The sequence below is a fragment of the Suillus bovinus genome, assembly GCF_016758785.1.
Source record: "Suillus bovinus strain UH-Sbo-P2 chromosome Unknown EDB93scaffold_15, whole genome shotgun sequence".
Taxonomy (NCBI): domain Eukaryota; kingdom Fungi; phylum Basidiomycota; class Agaricomycetes; order Boletales; family Suillaceae; genus Suillus; species Suillus bovinus.
In genome coordinates this window covers 343128-360167 of record NW_024542071.1, presented here as the reverse complement: position 1 = coordinate 360167, position 17040 = coordinate 343128, and the positions used below count along the sequence as shown (strand labels likewise).

The 17040-nt window shown below is 47.2% G+C and overlaps 9 protein-coding genes across 9 annotated transcripts; 4 read left to right on the top strand and 5 right to left on the bottom strand.

Annotated features, from left to right (window-relative positions):
* Positions 1-202: 202 nt before the first annotated feature.
* EDB93DRAFT_211319 (uncharacterized protein) lies at positions 203-945 on the top strand (the record flags this gene model as incomplete). Its single annotated transcript, XM_041455720.1, has 3 exons — positions 203-270; positions 365-539; positions 589-945. Coding segments are annotated over 3 exons (411 nt in total), but the record flags the coding sequence as incomplete, so codon positions are not given.
* A 377-nt stretch (positions 946-1322) lies between these two features.
* Positions 1323-2281, bottom strand: EDB93DRAFT_1327231 (uncharacterized protein). The gene is made up of 4 exons (XM_041455081.1): positions 2106-2281; positions 1925-2047; positions 1749-1868; positions 1323-1693 (listed from the first exon to the last, which is right to left on the bottom strand). Exons 1-4 carry the CDS (start codon positions 2212-2214, stop codon positions 1590-1592), a joined length of 456 nt encoding a protein of 151 aa, XP_041309580.1. The 5' UTR covers positions 2215-2281; the 3' UTR covers positions 1323-1589.
* A 1248-nt stretch (positions 2282-3529) lies between these two features.
* EDB93DRAFT_1066309 (uncharacterized protein) lies at positions 3530-3679 on the bottom strand (the record flags this gene model as incomplete). Its single annotated transcript, XM_041444905.1, has 1 exon — positions 3530-3679. A coding segment is annotated over one exon (150 nt), but the record flags the coding sequence as incomplete, so codon positions are not given.
* A 293-nt stretch (positions 3680-3972) lies between these two features.
* On the bottom strand, positions 3973-7451 carry EDB93DRAFT_210913 (uncharacterized protein). The gene is made up of 12 exons (XM_041455719.1): positions 7038-7451; positions 6839-6981; positions 6580-6777; positions 6451-6527; positions 6320-6399; positions 6110-6270; positions 5976-6064; positions 5820-5923; positions 5033-5766; positions 4783-4985; positions 4535-4732; positions 3973-4477 (listed from the first exon to the last, which is right to left on the bottom strand). The coding sequence occupies exons 1-12, from the start codon at positions 7207-7209 to the stop codon at positions 4426-4428; spliced, it is 2211 nt and encodes a 736-aa protein (XP_041309578.1). The 5' UTR covers positions 7210-7451; the 3' UTR covers positions 3973-4425.
* Positions 7452-7789: 338 nt separating this feature from the next.
* Positions 7790-9146, top strand: EDB93DRAFT_1239672 (uncharacterized protein; the record flags this gene model as incomplete). Its single annotated transcript, XM_041451668.1, has 5 exons — positions 7790-8050; positions 8104-8259; positions 8315-8622; positions 8692-9034; positions 9096-9146. The coding sequence occupies 5 exons, from the start codon at positions 7790-7792 to the stop codon at positions 9144-9146; spliced, it is 1119 nt and encodes a 372-aa protein (XP_041309577.1).
* A 7-nt stretch (positions 9147-9153) lies between these two features.
* EDB93DRAFT_1270637 (ATP adenylyltransferase) lies at positions 9154-10563 on the bottom strand (the record flags this gene model as incomplete). Its single annotated transcript, XM_041454321.1, has 6 exons — positions 9154-9689; positions 9746-9859; positions 9920-10027; positions 10086-10134; positions 10188-10382; positions 10447-10563. 6 exons carry the CDS (start codon positions 10561-10563, stop codon positions 9247-9249), a joined length of 1026 nt encoding a protein of 341 aa, XP_041309576.1. The 3' UTR covers positions 9154-9246.
* Positions 10564-11555: 992 nt separating this feature from the next.
* EDB93DRAFT_1134279 (uncharacterized protein) lies at positions 11556-12232 on the top strand (the record flags this gene model as incomplete). The annotated part of the gene is made up of 2 exons (XM_041449067.1): positions 11556-11977; positions 12014-12232. Coding segments are annotated over exons 1-2 (514 nt in total), but the record flags the coding sequence as incomplete, so codon positions are not given.
* A 1256-nt stretch (positions 12233-13488) lies between these two features.
* EDB93DRAFT_1248627 (uncharacterized protein) lies at positions 13489-14772 on the top strand (the record flags this gene model as incomplete). Its single annotated transcript, XM_041452742.1, has 8 exons — positions 13489-13608; positions 13664-13733; positions 13791-13929; positions 13982-14026; positions 14075-14132; positions 14181-14226; positions 14284-14570; positions 14626-14772. 8 exons carry the CDS (start codon positions 13489-13491, stop codon positions 14770-14772), a joined length of 912 nt encoding a protein of 303 aa, XP_041309574.1.
* A 719-nt stretch (positions 14773-15491) lies between these two features.
* On the bottom strand, positions 15492-16810 carry EDB93DRAFT_1223807 (uncharacterized protein). The gene is made up of 4 exons (XM_041451183.1): positions 16415-16810; positions 16272-16362; positions 16017-16218; positions 15492-15959 (listed from the first exon to the last, which is right to left on the bottom strand). The coding sequence occupies exons 1-4, from the start codon at positions 16470-16472 to the stop codon at positions 15843-15845; spliced, it is 468 nt and encodes a 155-aa protein (XP_041309573.1). The 5' UTR covers positions 16473-16810; the 3' UTR covers positions 15492-15842.
* Positions 16811-17040: the final 230 nt, after the last annotated feature.

The window sequence follows — 17040 nt, the reverse complement described above, 5'->3', positions numbered from 1 at the left end:
CTTTCTAAAACTTTGCCATTGGTGTCTGAGTCTTCGCTTCGGTGGCTTCAGCCTGAGCATGGTACTAGTACTTGTTGAAGGAGATGGTCACTGCGCCCATTGTCTTGACACGGATATTCTTTTGAATAGCACTATCACGCCCTTGCTCGTATTTATCTCGGTGGCCCAACACGAAACCTTGCTAACTTGAAGCTGACTCACTTGGGTCCCAGTTCCGCATCAATCTATTGTACCTTGCTGCCAGGAAGATTCTCGAGAGTTTAAGTATCGGTACGTGACTCACCGGGTTACGCTTCTACAACTTTATCCCTCGAACCGCTAGGAATGATTGAACCTGCAACTAGTGCCGCCGTCTCGGTGTCAGCGATGGAAATACGACTCTTGAATGCCATCCTGGCCACAACGCATACAAACCTGCCATATACACTATCATTCAGTGCGGTACAATCTACACTATCAGCATCGTGGTAGTGTGCGCTCTACAGCTTTCCGGGAATCCAGCTGGTCTCATGGCAACGCACGTCGGCGTTCAGTTTGCCGTCAGCATTTTATACTTCTTATTTTCTACGTAGTCTCACATCCTTCTAGACCTTGACACCTCTTCTTCTCATCACCGATATTAGGGGGACACGCAGAGAACATGATGATGATCCACCAGATACTGTGGAACCCACTTTCGCTCGACCTGTCGAGGTCAACATCGCAGAGGAGATCCATACCCACCCTCGTGAAACTTGTGACCCTATGAATCCATGACTTATCCGGAAGAATCAGAGTCTGCGTGCATACGATGACAATGAAAAGTATTCATAGGTTTTTCCCTCTGACGAGAGCATCAGACACTGAGGCCCACTTTCAAGTTCGCTCAATCAGTTTCTGACCTTCGCCGCTTGAATTCAAGTATTAACTATGGGAGTTGCCAGATACAACTCCAGATGTGTTTCGGAATTGTGCATTCGTCGCGACACCGTGCGAGATCGAATCAGACTGCACAGGGAAGTTAGTCAAAAATTAAAATCGGTAGCAGGTTCTACCCGTGTCGTGAAACTGGTGGCATTATATTTCCAATATAGAGTACTTGGACTACGCCATACGCAGCTGCTCGCTGGCAAAGAGTGAATTTAAAATTAAAAGAGGAAAGAACACCTTGACAGCAGATGTGCAACCTTACAGCACCAGCCTGAGGCTTGGAAGATTCGAATATATACACAAGAGTGTGACGATGCAAGTTCTCTAAAGCAGGCCGGGTCGAGTAGAGAAAGTATTTGCAGTATTCAATGTCGGGCTTATGGTTGAAGACTTTGCTTCGTTCTCGTTCGTTATACGGAAAGTTGTATTTTTATTTGTGCCGACGTGCCAGTCTCAGCCTGTTCCTTGTCTTTATATACATATACATATATATCCATTTTCATGTCATATGGAGAGTAGTACTATAAGGAGGAAAACTAGTCTAGGGGACCCCCAGTGTCCCCGATGCACTTGGGCGCGCGAATGCCCTGATGTGAGGCGTACCCCCATCAGTCCGCCGTTCCCGCCGGCCGTTTTAGACGCGCCGCCCTTCGAAGATGAGATGACTTTCATAAACAGGATCATGCATATGTGCTAGCGAATTGCATAATATATAACGCGTACTCGGCCGCTTTCGCGGGCGCTGTTCCCTGTCTATTGGTCACCGAGTGTGATTGTGGTGCTGCTGTATTGTGCAAAGGTTGAGAAATGTATCACGTAGCTTAACTTATTGTCTTTACCTTCAATAGTCACTTCAGCACATCCCACGACTGGAAAACGACGACAAAAGAGTGGACGGTACACGAGATTGAGATTGATGGTGAGAGAAGATGAATAGGCGGTAGTCGGAAGCTCGGTGACTGCCAAAGTGTACTTCAGTACCGAATTGATCGGCGAGCAATGAAAAGAGGTTTACACTGTTGTACAAGCGACATCCCTTCAGGATATCCCACGACTGGAAAACGACGACAAAAGAGTGGAATGTACACGAGATTGATGGTGAGAGAAGATGAATAGACGGTAGTCGCAAGCTCAATGACTGCCAAAGTGTACTTTAGTACTGAATTGATCGGCGAGCAATGAAAAAAGGTTTGCACTGTCGCAAAAGCAACGATCGACATCAAGCAATGACGCAAAATATACCAGGTAGCTCTGGTTTATGTTCATGGTCAACGGGGAGTCCGTCGGAATCCCCTGAGAAACCATCGTTCGATGGGTAAAACTGCGAGGCGATGGATGCGAATGCGTCCATAGTATGAATAACAGTAAGTGGGTTTCGAAGAACGAAGTTGGAGTGGTCTGTGAGACTCAAAAGCGTATTGGATGGTAGTGGTTGGTGGTTGCGTTCTAAAGTCACCAGACGAATGACCAATGCCATATTGTGGATCTGAATACTTACTAAGAGTCCACAATTGTTCGATTTGTGGACCAGCGCAGCTCGATTCGGCAATTTCATCGTTGAAATAGCGGAGCTAGCCGTTCGTGTCGAGGTATCAAAATCTCTGTGGTTTCTATTTGATGCAAATGGAACAAACAGTTGCACCCGTACACTGTGAGGAACTTAACTGTGAGCTGGTTCTGGCAGCAAAATGCTAACCATCATGCTCTCGTTGCGTTTCAACTCACGTGTTCATCATCTCGTCGCAGGCACATTTAATCATAATCAAGGTCGACGAATAGCAAAAAAACTAGCCCGAGCCGAGCCGCGGCTTTGGCCCACGGCTGGGCCTGATATTTTTGAAAGCCCAAGCCCCCCAAAGCCAGGCCTAAGCTGGGGCTTTCAGGCCAAGCCGGGCCCGCACATCACTAAGTGCCATAAACACGGACATGACGAACTTTTTTGCTAAAGAAATCAATTTACTTTGTGCAGTCAACAGAGGGGTAATATCGATATCATCACATACCGATTATATCTCACTTCATCCCAGAAGAGCATCTTGACGAACTGGTTTTTGAAGCCCGGTAACCTGAATGTTTTTGAAAACGGTTGGATATATCAGAACGCACACGCTTCAAAATGGTATGTCACGATCAACACACTTTCTCGCCCCCTTACTACGTGCATTTGGTATGATATTGTAGTAGTAGTACTTATTGAAGGAGATGGTCACTGCGCCCATTGTCTTGACACGGATATTCTTTTGAATAGCACTATCACGCCCTTGCTCGTGTTCATCTCGGTGGCCCAACACGTAACCTTGCTAACTTGAAGTTGACCCACTTGGGTCCATAACCCTAAATTTCCGAGTCGATGTCGGAAGTAAGTATGGTTGTTTTCGAAAGTTCCCGCCTTTCTGTCAACCTCACGTGACCTGCAACCCGCCTCATTCAGCAATTTTATCGATAGCATGCTCATTATCAGCATCACACTGGTCAGGTTGCTTTCTTCTTTGTCATTGGAAGTGCGTTGTGTCAGTATCACAATGTGATTGATCTCAGTTCCGCATCAATCTATTGTAGCTTGCTGCCAGGAAGATTCAAGAGTTTAAGTATCGGTACGTGACTCACCGGGTTACGCTTCTACAACTTCATCCCTCGAACCGCTAGGAACGAATGAATCTGCAACTAATGCCGCCGTCTCGGTGTTAGCGATGGAAATACGACTCTTGAATGCCATCCCGCTAGTGGGAAAGTAGTTTCGCCATTGCGAACGCGGGGCAAGATCGAATCTGTTGACTGGAAGTGGTATGTTAGCTTTCCGCAGCTTGCGTTTGCCGACAGCTTTCAAATTCGAGGCAATTCGGGATTCAGCTTCGAGAAGTACGCCTGTCAAAACTGGGCCACGCATCTCTTGCATGCTCCAGATCCACAGGATGACTCCAGTCCAACCGCATATTTAGGGCTTTACCTGGAACGGCAATGGTGCTTGAAGGGTCTGTGGTCTTGCCTTGTCGTCTTATCTGAAGGGCAGAAATTTGTTCAGGTGTGCGTATTTCAAAATTTTCAACTAGCAACAACTAACACCGCCTTATACATATTAAGTTCCATGATAATTATGTCAATGCAATCATATCTCATTCCACTTCTCGACGCCTAAAGCTTGCAAACATGCCGGATGATATCCTCAGTCTTGACGGCACCTGTACACAATATCATGGAGCAAATTATAGTAGTGGAGAAGGAATGCTTATTTTCGTTCGACTGAAAGCTGTATAGGAGACTGGCCCAGCACCAAGAATGGTGTGATCCGAGTCCTATTATATTAACACGTTCTGAAGACGATATCGTAAGAGATACGGAATCAGATATCCACACAGGTTGGCATCCAGTCGGCATACTTAAGGAACCGTCCTAGTACTGTGGATCAAAGCCCGGTATATACTTGAACATTAGGGTTAGGGATGTAGACGGTGTATGTAACTGCTGAGCGCTGAGCTTTGTATGGAGGAGGTTACGAATGATTAAAGTGTGATGTAATTACTCGATTCTAGAAAAGTCTGGCCCTTCACTTGAGTATATGATCTTGTGCCTGAAGAAAAAATCAATGAGTAGCGGATCCGGACCATTTGACAAGATTCTCATTTACTTGGCTTTGAGGTGCGCCTTGACGCCCTGCAACTTGAAAGTCCGAGTTGAGCGGTTGCAATGTTGGCAGCGATATGTCGAGTTGTCAGGAACTCTAGTCTGAGGGGTAACGAAGAACTTCGTTGCTGGAGGCGGTTCCTCGACGGCACATTGGTCATAGCTAAAGTCAGTTCCTTCAATTGGTGTCTTTAATACATGCCTATTACGTAAACATCAAAAAAACGTCAGGTAAAACAGATGATGTCTTACGATCTTGTATGCTTAATCACGATAGGTTTTGTAGCCGGCCCGTTCCTGTACAAAATGCAGTGGTTGCAACGCCACACTCGCTCAGTGGCTACGGGATATTCGGGCGCAGGGCAACTTTGGACAACTTGAAGTTGCGCAGCACTTAATAATTCCCAATGAGGCTCTTTGTGCGATGGACTTCGTTCTTGAACGTAATGGAAAACCTGGAAGACGGTGAGCATAGCATCAAAGTCACAAACGCAAGACGAACGCCCTGGCGCCAGTCCATTGCCATCCGGTAGGTTCCTCCATTCTCTGACTTGGGAGAACAGTTGGAGCAGAAAAAGCGACATTGGAGGCTATCCATCGTGGTTGCTGTCGTAGTTTGGGCATTGAGACCGACCAAGGTTAACAAAGAACGTGCAGCGGCCACCCCACGCTCAGAGATCGAAAATATGCAAGGCGATGTCGCCGCCGATAGTTCGTAACTATGGGCCATACCTCGATCGTGAAACCGGTGGTGCTGCACTTTGTCCCATGTAATCAATGGCAAGGCCTGGGAGCGCGGGTGAGTACATTGGACAATAGAGGTTGCCAGCTGCATCAACATATCATCAGGGGCTTCAATTCCCTGGCTTTGTGGCGTCGTGGTATCTTGCACTGCATCAGCAGAGAGGGCAAGGAGTCGCGTCAGCTCGAGCTTCCTTTTATTCATATATTCAGCATAAAACTCGGGAATTCTTTCCGCAAAGGCATCGCAAGGTGGATAATCGCTTGCGCCATCCTCAGCGCGTGGGCTTTTGATAAATTCCGCAACGTCAGAGAGCTTCAAGAAATCTGCGACAGGAGGTATGATACCCTGTGGCAACGGCAGCACGTATTTGTTGTACAGAGTCAACAGGCGAGACTGTCGGAGAAACGATACCTCGCTTTGCCTCTGGAGGCGCCATTCTTCCTGTAATTCAGCAAGCTTATACTCGACTTTGGGGATTAAACGCTTCCAGCCTAAAAATCGTCAACGTAAGGACGGATCTTTTCGAATGTAGCAGAGCACTGACGCGCGTCGGTAAGCTCCTTATCTAGTATGCCGTAGTGACGACGATCGAACATGCGCTTTACATCTTTGGCATTGTGTCCGAGAGCAATCAGTCTAGCTACAAACCTAGGAGAAGATCAAGACACGATTAGATGACGAATCTATGGAATTTACTTACAACTCTGAATTTTGGTCACGAAGCTGACGGGCACGCTCCAATCGACGTTGATTATCCTTGCCAGTCCAAGCATCACAGATTGATATATGCTTCGAAGTTGTTAGATTTAGCAAAACCACTTGTAGGAATCTTACATCAATATTGGAATCAATATATTTCTTGCGTGATTGCTTGAAATCTTCTAGTGCTTGTTCGGCACCTGGCTTGAGGTACGGTTCCAACTCTTTTGCCATTCTCTCTATGTCCTTTGGCCAAAACATCCTGCAGTCATTATGATCGTGGTCGTCAACACGAACTGCACAGGAAGATCAGATACGGATAAGTCATAGTAAGACGGCACCCACTGCTACTGAATGGGATGAAATCCAGGATGATCGGATCGTATTCAGGAAAATCATATGAAAAGGCTTCGTCACAGACCAGGCTTGACGAATTATTGGCTAGAGAAGAGCACGATGATAGAAAGTGTACTCACTCCTCGTTGAGGCAAAGGCGACATATTCTGCGCCTCAAACCGAAGTCTATCCTCCATATTCCCTTCTTGCCACATTCCTGAGCTTGTGGTCACGAAAGTACAAAAGTTGTAAATGGAAACCAGACGAACTTCACAGCAAGAATTATTGAATAATAGTTCGGCCCATTCGATCTCGGACATGCCAGGCACGCAGTCGGGAACACCGCCACGGTTGACGCGAGCAGCTTTCCAGACTGAGGCTGCATGGTTAGATGATAGAACCTGGCGGAAAGCCTTATGGGTGCGGAACAGACGTAAGAGGTCCAGTGGCTCTAAGTGGCCAAAGATCTAATTTGAAGCGGAGGCCAGACGAATAAGTAAGATGCATGCGCAATGCTGATTAACTTACCTCGAGAAGAATATCGATTGGCACGGTAAAAAGGGGATCGAGAATTTTCTTTTTTGTGCCAAAATCTTTTGCTCCTGGTGCTGTTCCGGTATCGGAACCTTGGTCTGCCCTGGCGCGCTTTGCCGCGGGTTGTTTATCTGAAGCTTTAAAGCAAAAGTTGGTGAATAATTTCGCGTGGATAAAAAGAGACGGTGCTTACTATGTGTATCTCCGCCATGGTCAGCTACGCCGTCTTTGCCGGGCACTTCACTCAGGTCGCTAGATTGGCTACTGCTAGTGATATCTTCCAGTGAGTCCGTGTCCGAGTCCGTGTCCAGGTCCGTTAAATCGGGGTCCGATTCAGAGTCATAGCCGTTGCAACCACAACACATGTGAAGGTCGTCGAGAGGGTCGCAAAGAGGTACTAGTATGCACCAGAGACGTTCACGACGGGGTGAACGTAGTATAGAGCAGCGTCAAGCGAAACTGAAAAAGCCGCATTTTATGATGCGGCTTCAATTTAAGTATCAGGGATTGATGCCGAAGGTGACGAGATGTCGCTAGATCAGATGTACTCGTGGACCGGAGTGGTGGCCAAATCAGGAAACATTTAAGCATTTTAGAATTGACCAGACACGCGAGCGCTGGCCATCACCATATTCACCAGACCCTGGAGAGTATCGCGCGCTCAAAGTTCCACGATCCTCAATCACAGAACACAGACTAGTGTTACTTGCGGCTACCTGGCAATGCAATAGCGGACTTTTAGCAACACGATCCGCCCTGATTAGTGTTGACTTCGAGGTAACTTCTCCTCGCTTCAAAAACGTGAGAATTCAGTTGACTTCGTTGTTCCGAAGTCAGATGAAGTGTTCGAGAGGTGAATCGAAGTAAAAATTGTTGCCACTTCGTGTACCGAAGTGCGTCAATTTTCCACTTCAATTCACTTCGCGGCAACACTACACCCACGAAATGGCTCAATTCACGACGACGTCTGTTACTTTTCCACTAGCAAAATATTCGCGTTCATATCCTACTACGAGCTCATCATCGAGCTCTCAGAACCCCGCTACAGATGCAGAATGGCAACATTTCGTCCACCCCGTTATCAACCTCTACTTGGACGCGAAGAAATCTTCCACAGGAAATCTTGTCTCTGTCCGCTTTCGAGTTGTGTGGAATTTTGACAGCAACACCAATAGCGCGGACGTCGATCAGAGAGAGATTATTCTCGTAGGCTCTTACTACGGGATAAAACGAATCACACTAAAAGCATAACCCTCCAGGAGGATCTTGATTTGCTCTCCTTCTCATCGATCTCAAACTCCAAGACAAATTCTGGGCAACCTGACCATGGCCTTCCTCTCAGAGCTGTCTATCGAGATGCTGTTGTTGGAATTCGCTATCTGCACCCGAGAACAGCAGACTCGACCCATCAGCCAGTACCTATATATGCCGTTCGCTCCAATCTTTTTGACCAAGTGTTGTTTTTTCAAGGTATATCGGCGCATTCAGATCACATTTACCACTGCAACGAACGCAGCTCAGTTCATCGATGCTGTCAGACCTGTTTGCCCTTGTAGATTGAATCCACAGCCGCAGCCTCTGGTCACTCGCATCCCTAGTGTGGCTACGACAGGCCTTATTGACGACATTTCCCGTCGAGGTACTATACTCCCAGCTGCTTCACAAGCTCGGCCGTCAATGGGCACAACTCCCCTCAGATCAGCGTCCACTATACTTCTTTCAGACAATCCATCATCTGAATCCAATTTACCCACATTCGCACCATCGACGCCCGTTAGGTTCACACCTCTGACACTGACCAGCAACTCTACGAAAACGACTTCTGTGGCTGCACCATCTCATGATAGTACCTTCTTTACACCTCCAGAAACACCTCGGACAACCGTCCCAAAGTCCAGCCAATGTCAAGCACCGTCTGGTTCTATCAACTCAACCAAAGGCTCTTTACCCGACTCTTCCCAGCCGTCCTCGTCTACCCGTAGTAGTTTGAATACGATGCCCCCACCTCCACTGCCTTCGAGCGTCACACGATCTCTTCAATCGGAAAGTCGATCATTAGAAAATCGTAATCCGACTCGGACCCAGCTTGTTGCATCACTGCATGACAATCCAGCCCTTCACAAGCTCTCTCATGCAGAGCTAGAATCCATCGTAGCACAAGTCATCAGAGAAGAGGGTTTTGTCCAACTGGTAAGCGCTCTCAGGGTTATCAAATGAAAGGAATCATAACGCTGCTGATCGGATCTCTCAGCTTGCTTCCTTGGACGCCATGTGGAGAGTGAAGGGTTTTCTTGGTCAATGATCTCTGATAGTCTTGAACGCTTCCTATTTCTTGCTATCCTTCGAGTAGAAATTTTGCCTCGTACGTGTATGAAATCTCTACGATCATGTATACATTACTATCAAGCACTTGTCTCATCCATCGCTTCCATCGATGTACCAGCAACTTGCAATTCATGCACACTTTCCACACCAACACCTCTCAGGACCGTTTCGATCTTCTCTTGCTCTAATGCCTGACGTTCGGACTCGCTTTTCACCATCAGCATGCCAGCAAACCCAAGCGAGTTGACGCCCAGCGTCGCCCCCGACTCTCCTAGGGTATAGGTTTCCCAGCGTCGCGGGATCAGGTGCATGTGTTCCAATGTCAGAATCACATTATAGGAGGGGGTACCAGACGGGTAATCCGGGGCATGTCGTACGGTCGAAATCACAAGATCCAAGAGGGCTAGAAACGGAAGGAACAACGTTTGTTCGAGCTGCTCCGGCGATGCGCTATTCGACAGAGTCGGAAGCCGATATACATGGTTTGCATATCGTACGGATGACAGCGAAAAGGGTTTGCCTGGGGGTAAGCTTGGTTCGATCATAGATATCTGGGAGAGCAGCAGCATAGAGTACCTGAGACTTCAAGATTCGCGGCTCTGGCTAATCTTTCGATCGGAGGTCCATCCTCCTCGACTTCGATGAACTGGATATGTTTGTGGTCTTGACTGGCTCCGCTGTTTGATCCGCCTTTGATGAATACTCAGTATAAGCTTGCCATCAGATCGTGACGTCATGAGAGATCCTCACAGTTGTAGAACGCGAAGAAGTTTTTACGTGCTTTGCGGGCTGCAAGGAGGAGCAGATAAGTTTGGACTAGATCGTGAGGGAGTAAGGGTGAGTTTTGCGGCATGAATTCTGTCGATCATATGCATCAGTGCGTCATCATGGTGTTTAGGTAGCTTTGGCAGGGAACCTTTGGTTACAAGAAGGAAATGATGAGGGACGACCGAGTACTTGTTTAGCTGGATGCATTTGAGCTAGACCCGGACGCTCGTGAGGAGAAAATCGAGCGTACCAGTACACCATATTCCGCCCCAGACGATTCGTCGCGTAAATCACCGACATGGAGATTCGAGACATACGGAGGTGCAAATGGATCAGATTTCTTGGAATTCTCGTCTGACTGATTAGATGATGCGAGTCCTGCTTCCCCAGCAGGTAGAGACGCGACTGGTTTCTTCTGAAGCGCCGTACATACACGAATCTCCCACTGTGGAGCGATCACTCGTTCGTTGAGATACCGTTGTGATGATGAGGAGCGGACGGAAACACACCTCTACTCCGATCTCCTCATGCTTGCTCACTTCCGACGGGAAGAAAAATAGATCCCCTGAAGATTGCGCAGCTTCGAACCGACTGGGTAATGCGGATATGATATCAGAGGCATTCATGACTGAACTGCGCGTTAATATTTGGTCACCGGGGTGTGAGACAAATCGAGATTAATACATGTATCGGAGTCTGTTAGAGAACTATCGACAGCGCCAGTTCATAAACACATTTTGTAGCAATGCCGTCGGTTCATGCAACCATGGTTGTATCAGGGATGTACAACGTCAAAACCCACCCCATCACATCGCTGTACACCACACCACTGCTAATCCAACCAAGCCTGAACACGTAAATTTACAGTTCTTTTCTTAAGAAAAGTTACGACTGAGATCAAACGTCTTTTGTATGACTGGAAGTCGTTCTTCATCATAGAATTTCAGTAAAGATCGAGGTACTTTTGCGGTCAGGGCGAATTTTCACTCCAGATTGAACTATATGAATTGATAAAGTCACTTGAACGGAAGTATGGTCACTGAACCTACTGCATCTTGCGTGCTTGAGTTGAAGCCCTGTCCACGAAATTCAGGAACTACGTGGGCGAAATCTAGGATTGTGCATGTAAAGATACTAGACAAGATGATGGTAATTGATCACCCGCTATCGTGACTAAGTGTCTTCACCATCCCCATTGTAGGCCTAAAGAAGTTTTCAACATGTGGGAAAATCGAAGAGTGTCCTGGCGGCGGCGAGAGTGCTTCTGTGCTGATGTGTTTGTCTGGAATGATCGTGTTAGACAATATTCACGTTCACCAAGAGAAGATGTACCCTACAGCTTGGAGAACCTTTGAATGGACAACTCATCTAGAAGAGTGACAAGAGAATTAGCATTAGCCTGCGTTGTATGATTTTCATAACTGTGAATGTCCGGCTGGAAAACCATGTGTGCCTTACAGCGTAAATGAGTACGAAAACGTCAGTCACCCAACTTTGACGGGATATCTTCCTGCTGGGGCATTTGCGAGTCCAGTGTTATAGAAAAACCCTTTAAACTAGTCAGTAGTGTTCAACACCCAGTACCCTCGATGGACAAAAGTCGGAATGAAAAAAAAAACACGTGTATTTGATGGTGAACAATATAACTCCGCGGAGGCAGGCTCAAAAGAAAAACCTCGCGCCACTCCAGCAAATTCCCCACATACATCCCAAAGGGCACTCCACCAGTAAAACAAATGCAACAATCAACCCCCAGTCCCTCAGCCGCCATGCAATCAACAAGCAACGACTGCGTCGCCAGTCGAAACCCCACCATAAAACAAACAACCGCCCGAACCCATATGCTACCTTGTGGCAGGGTCGGATGTCCGGTTGTTTTCGTTTACGGTGATGGCACCGACTGGCCCACGGTCAGTCGCCTGATCAACGGCCACTCGCCCGTCTGCAAGGGCGGGTTCTACGGGCTCAACCATGCACCTCCCCGTTCCGACAAACACGACGCACAACAAGGGCTGAGCTCTCCGCAGCTCGCTCCTCGGAGCTCGTGCATCAACAACGGTAATCGCCATGATACAGTCATTGCGGGGGGTAGCAAGCGGAGAAAAAAGGAGAATGAAAGAAAACAAGAGCTCCAGGACGACGAGTACACCGAAGACGTCCAACCCACATCCGTCACCTGCCGCGGATGTCAGAAAGCCATCACCATTGACAAGCGCTCCAGGTACTACCCTGGACTATGGGTAAAGCACAGGGGAAAGTGCCCCGGCATCCGCAAGATAGAGGTGAGCTAATTTCTCAACGAATAGAATGAGTAACTAACTAAATACTTTAGGCCGAGAAAAAACTTACCAGCAGAAGAGACCGGTTTCTTCTGTCGAAGGCAGAATGGCACGCGCCAGCCACCTCCTCGTTTGAGGCGAGCGGTGAAGAGTCAGATGAAGATGAGTACGAGATGACGAGATTCAGCAGTAAGTCAAGTCCTCGACGGGAGCAAAATCATTTGATTCACCACGAACTCTAGCATCGGATGTGCGATCCTTCCACGACTACTAGGAAAGAGGGGAAAAGTGACTGGTGTACCGGTACGCCACGACGAAGGAATTCGTGGATAGGATCTGTATCTTAAATATTGTGGGTGAGCATCAAAGGCGAAGATCCAGAGCGTGCTTATCAGGCATCGGAAGTCGTTCACTTACCAGTACCGAACGTCTACGTCCCTTTGTAGATTTCTGTGATGAGATCACTAGAGAAAGGAATGATGATGATCCTTTGTGTTCAAGATCAAAGCGTCTGGATATCGCCGCAAACCGATTTTGAGTGGTCGGAAGGAGCCGGCGCACTTTTCTTTGTCTTTGTGGTTGCTTTGACTTGCTTTGACTCTTCACCGGACCGTACATTCGTTCCTCGCTAAGCTCACTTCCACTCCAATTATTTGCAGTTGAACGTTTATTTTATTTCGTTCTAGATCTACACACAGCTTCACATGCACGCCTCAAGCTTGTATTAAGGATTAGGCCCGGCGCGCCGGATGATCGGGCGCAGAGAAATGTAGAGAGAAACGGGTGTTTGTGTTCCACAAGGCTCTACACCAGCTACTCCACTAGATTGATGGAGTTGGGTCGTTTCCGGAGTGACTGGATCGTCCAGAATTTTGATTACAGACCATCACATGTGGGAAGAACGAATCTTGGTGGCATGGACGCAGATCCGATCATCCAGGCCTACTGAACACTGCTTAGAATCTTCCCATCGCAGGGCCACAGCACGCATGTATCTGATGCGGACGACTGGTGAAATGGAAGTATGATGAATTTATACCTACACTTGGCGACTACACTTCAAGCTGGATGTGTCTACCGAGGACGAGGATAGCTAAGCTTCGGAATGCGCCGAGGATATCTGGAGGAGCCAATTCGCTTGACGCCTGACATCAACTGGTTGCTAAGAAGAACTTTTTGACGCTTGCGCATAAGGGCTAATGGCGAGGGACTACCTTATATATAACCAGAGTCTGCTGAGCATCGGTTTTGTTCCTTCTTTCTTTTTCCGTCATGTCGCTACTTACCTTGAAGACATGGCCATCAATAGTTGCCCTGGTGGTAGCTGCTGCGCCCCGAGGAGCATTTGCGCAGATAGTGGCCAATATAACGTGTCTTTCTTCCTTTGGTTGGGTACACCATTTTCTTTGCTTTACCTTGAAGTTGCAAGTTCTGATGGTATGATTAGATGAACAACAGTCGTGATCAGAACCCGTGCTTAGTTACTGCCTACCTTGGGAGCCCCTGCTCTGGTGGAAGTATGACCTTCATCTCTCAGCGGGCCTTGACCTTCCACGACTCATTTTTTTTGGCAGGCTATGAAATCATTGCTATCCCTGCGGGTACTCAATATTCAGGTCCCCCGCTCGATGGAACAAATCCTTGCCAATGCAGTTCAGTAACCTATTCAATGACAAGCGCGTGTGGTGTCTGTCAGGGCCTCATTCCTGTGACGTAAGTCGCATGAAGTATGCTCAACTGAAACGAAGTGCTTATTCCCTTACAGCTGGAGTTCCTGGAAAACATACTGCTCACCAGCTTTTACTCAATTGTTAGTCTGAGCTATCGTGATCTTAAATGTATTTCACTCGATTTGCAGATACCCCACGATCATTCCGACCGGCACTGCAGTTCCAAATTGGGCTTATCTGGATGTCGTAGGTACACGAGGCATCCTGACTGTCCTACTCTAAATCTCTTCAAAGGTAACCAGTAACATTTTTAACGCTACTGCAGCGCAGCTGGATGGAGGTCAGCTTACGCGCATCATTTTCTGTGGTACAAACACTGTTGCTCACTTTCTTGTAGATTTACCGGAATCTAATGCAACCACGCCACTATCCACTGCTAGCGCATCCACTACTAGCGCATTCACTACTAGCGTATCCAAGTTGACCACAAGCACAGAATCTTCAACGCCTAATTCGAAGAGCTCGAACGTTGGGGCTACAGCTGGGGGTGTTGTCGGAGGAATTGTCGCAGTTGGGGTCATCGCAGGTCTTGCAACATGGTTCTTCATCAGGCGCCGTCGCTCTCACAGAACGGCCTCAGCCGATTTTAGCCAACCTCAAATGACGCAGCCTCCGCGAATCTATGTATGTTTCCGGGCCCATGATGTTTGTGATGCACCATGCTCATCTTCTTACGCAGGATCCCGCAGATCCGAGCACATTCCCGCCGCCATTGTACTCTACCATACAAACCACCGCGTCGTCCACCAACCAAGAATCAGCCAACTCACAGGGCTTTTCACAGCAATCACGTCCTGGGCAGTATAATGGTACACCGGAGGTCTGAAATCGCTCGCAAAGATGATCTTTGTATGTTATTTCTCCATAGCGAAAAATTTGACGGAAAAATGATAGGAACGGCGATGAAAGACGAGCGATTTTGCAAAAGTGATAGGTGCGATCTTGCAGTGATCAACGATTAACGATTTTCAATTGGCTGACAGCGCTACACTACTGACCATGTGTAACTCAGTCTCAGTGAATCATAGCCGTAGTATATTGCTTTTTTAACAATAAGCACGGAGCGTTTGAATCTGCGGAAGCAATTTGCACGACTGCCATGTGCGTCCTCCACCTGGGCTCCGCATGCGCTGCATTCTTTTCGCAGTCAGTGGTCCCCTGGGCGATTGCGGTGTCCATAAATGAAATATGAAAGAAAAAAACACATACCGAGACACGGAATAGAATCGTACTTCGATTCAGATACTCGCAAAGAACCAGGCGCAACTGAACAAACTCCAGACTACCTCGCAGTGTTAACTCATCCAAACACAACTCCTTATCGATAGAATCCCAAGGTCAATATAACATGCTCAATAAAAAGAAATATGTCTGTCGAAAACGTATTAGTACTACGAAACGCAAGAGGCAGCACATCACCGCTCTTCATCAGCGGTGACAGTGGATCGTGAGCAGTTTCCCCTGTGGCCTGGTTATGTGACGACGAAAAAGCGGCTTGATCTCCGCACAGATTCGGTCGCACATGGATAGCTATACACTGTGCTGTTAAAAGTACGTCGTCGTAGAGACACTCGAGCGCTATTTTTAAAAAGAGACTAAAATTCTACGGCAAACGTAGTATACAAACATCTCTAATTGTGATTCATGGTAGTGAAAGTCCAAAGGCGAACGGATCGCTTGTACACACATAATTGCCGCCCACGTAGTAGGTTCACGTGTGAACATATGTTGTCTAAAATCCAATGCCTGACATCTTGATACAACTGTACATGTAAGTACGTACAACAGGGAAGAAAAAGAGATCGAAAAGGGAAACTGGTACACTGTACTAGTCACAGACTGGCAGTATATGCCGTTCAGAAAATTCGGGAATCGCACTGCGTGTAAACGTACTCGTTAAGCCTGATCCACTCGGCCTTTGTTTCTTATTGCACCCTCCATTTTCTCTTTCAATGCCAATGCACGGATATAGAACATCGCAGCAATTAATGACCACAATGCCGCATTTGTACCCTATTGTATTGTTGTTGTATGAGATATCTGATAAAACAAAGAAGTACGGAAACTCACTTGGTAGAATAATACCGTTCCGGCGGCTTGCATGATCAGTAACACCACTCTAAGAGCGATGCTCCTAAATATAGCAGTTCCCTTCAAGATGGGAATGGGATATTCCACCGCAATTAGGATGAACCCGAGGACCATGGTGATTATCTGTACAATAGGGAATTTGACAATAATGGTGATGAATACAGCAAACTTGGGTGATGGTCTATGCAAGAGAACATGAATATAATTCAAGACACAAAGTCTTCCGACACTTACTGCAGACCACCGGGAGAGCGCAAGATGCCACCGATGAAGTCCCAAAAGAACTTGCGGAAGAAGAAACCCCAGAAACTAGCCCATACCGCATCTGTAAACGTCAGGTAAGATGATTTCCGCCAGATGAAGGGGATTCGACGTACAAACACTCGCCGTGAGGGAGATGTAGCGACTTAGTTCGTGCCAGATGAGTTTTCCCATTGATTGAAGAGGTTGACAAAGAGGTAGATGGCCGCAGAAGCGAGTGTATCGAGCGCTGCTCGGAGTCGAATCAAAAAAACAACGATTGGTGTGTCGAAAGGAAGTGAATGAAAATGTGCAATAATGCACAAGGAGGAGACCAGCTTAACCTCAACGAAAAGTAATGAAAGAAACTTGAAGTTGGGGAAACTCGGAAGCTCTAGTGATACAAAGATGAAGACTTTATAGGACACAAATACACTTGGCAGGAAGTAACGGTGCAACCTGGCACTGCTACATCAACCTGCGCGCTCGTACTGGATATGGGTCTCTAAGGCAATCTTCGAGGGGCGAAATTTATTGTTCGGGTATTATTACCTAATACAAATATAAAATTCGGAAACTCGACATCTCTTCAGACGAGGCTCGGGCCGCTCGGCAAAGCAATTCATTGTATTACGAGATTATCACGAAAATTAATTAAGAGCAGTGAAGGTGCAAGGGACGCGACCGGCTTGAAGCAAGCTCAACCTCAAGATTAGTAGTACAATAATTTAGGTGTGAGTTTGCTTAGAAATTGAGAGATAGT

Bases quoted from the DNA above. Each gene is read 5' to 3' on its own strand.
- EDB93DRAFT_210913 (XM_041455719.1), bottom strand. From the start codon at position 7,209: ATGTGTTGTGGTTGCAACGGCTATGACTCTGAATCGGACCCCGATTTA. The intron at 4,986-5,032 runs GTTCGTCTTGCG...ACCGTCTTCCAG, and splicing joins CAATGGACTGGCGCCAGGGC to GTTTTCCATTACGTTCAAGA. The intron at 4,478-4,534 runs GTAAATGAGAAT...TTTTTTCTTCAG, and splicing joins AAGGCGCACCTCAAAGCCAA to GCACAAGATCATATACTCAA.
- EDB93DRAFT_1223807 (XM_041451183.1), bottom strand. From the start codon at position 16,472: ATGGGAAAACTCATCTGGCACGAACTAAGTCGCTACATCTCCCTCACG. The intron at 16,219-16,271 runs GTAAGTGTCGGA...TCTCTTGCATAG, and splicing joins CGCTCTCCCGGTGGTCTGCA to ACCATCACCCAAGTTTGCTG. The intron at 15,960-16,016 runs GTGAGTTTCCGT...ACAATACAATAG, and splicing joins GAACGGTATTATTCTACCAA to GGTACAAATGCGGCATTGTG.
- EDB93DRAFT_1327231 (XM_041455081.1), bottom strand. From the start codon at position 2,214: ATGGTTTCTCAGGGGATTCCGACGGACTCCCCGTTGACCATGAACATA. The intron at 2,048-2,105 runs GTGCAAACCTTT...ACACTTTGGCAG, and splicing joins CGATCGTTGCTTTTGCGACA to TCATTGAGCTTGCGACTACC. The intron at 1,694-1,748 runs GTAAAGACAATA...TGCACAATACAG, and splicing joins TGCTGAAGTGACTATTGAAG to CAGCACCACAATCACACTCG.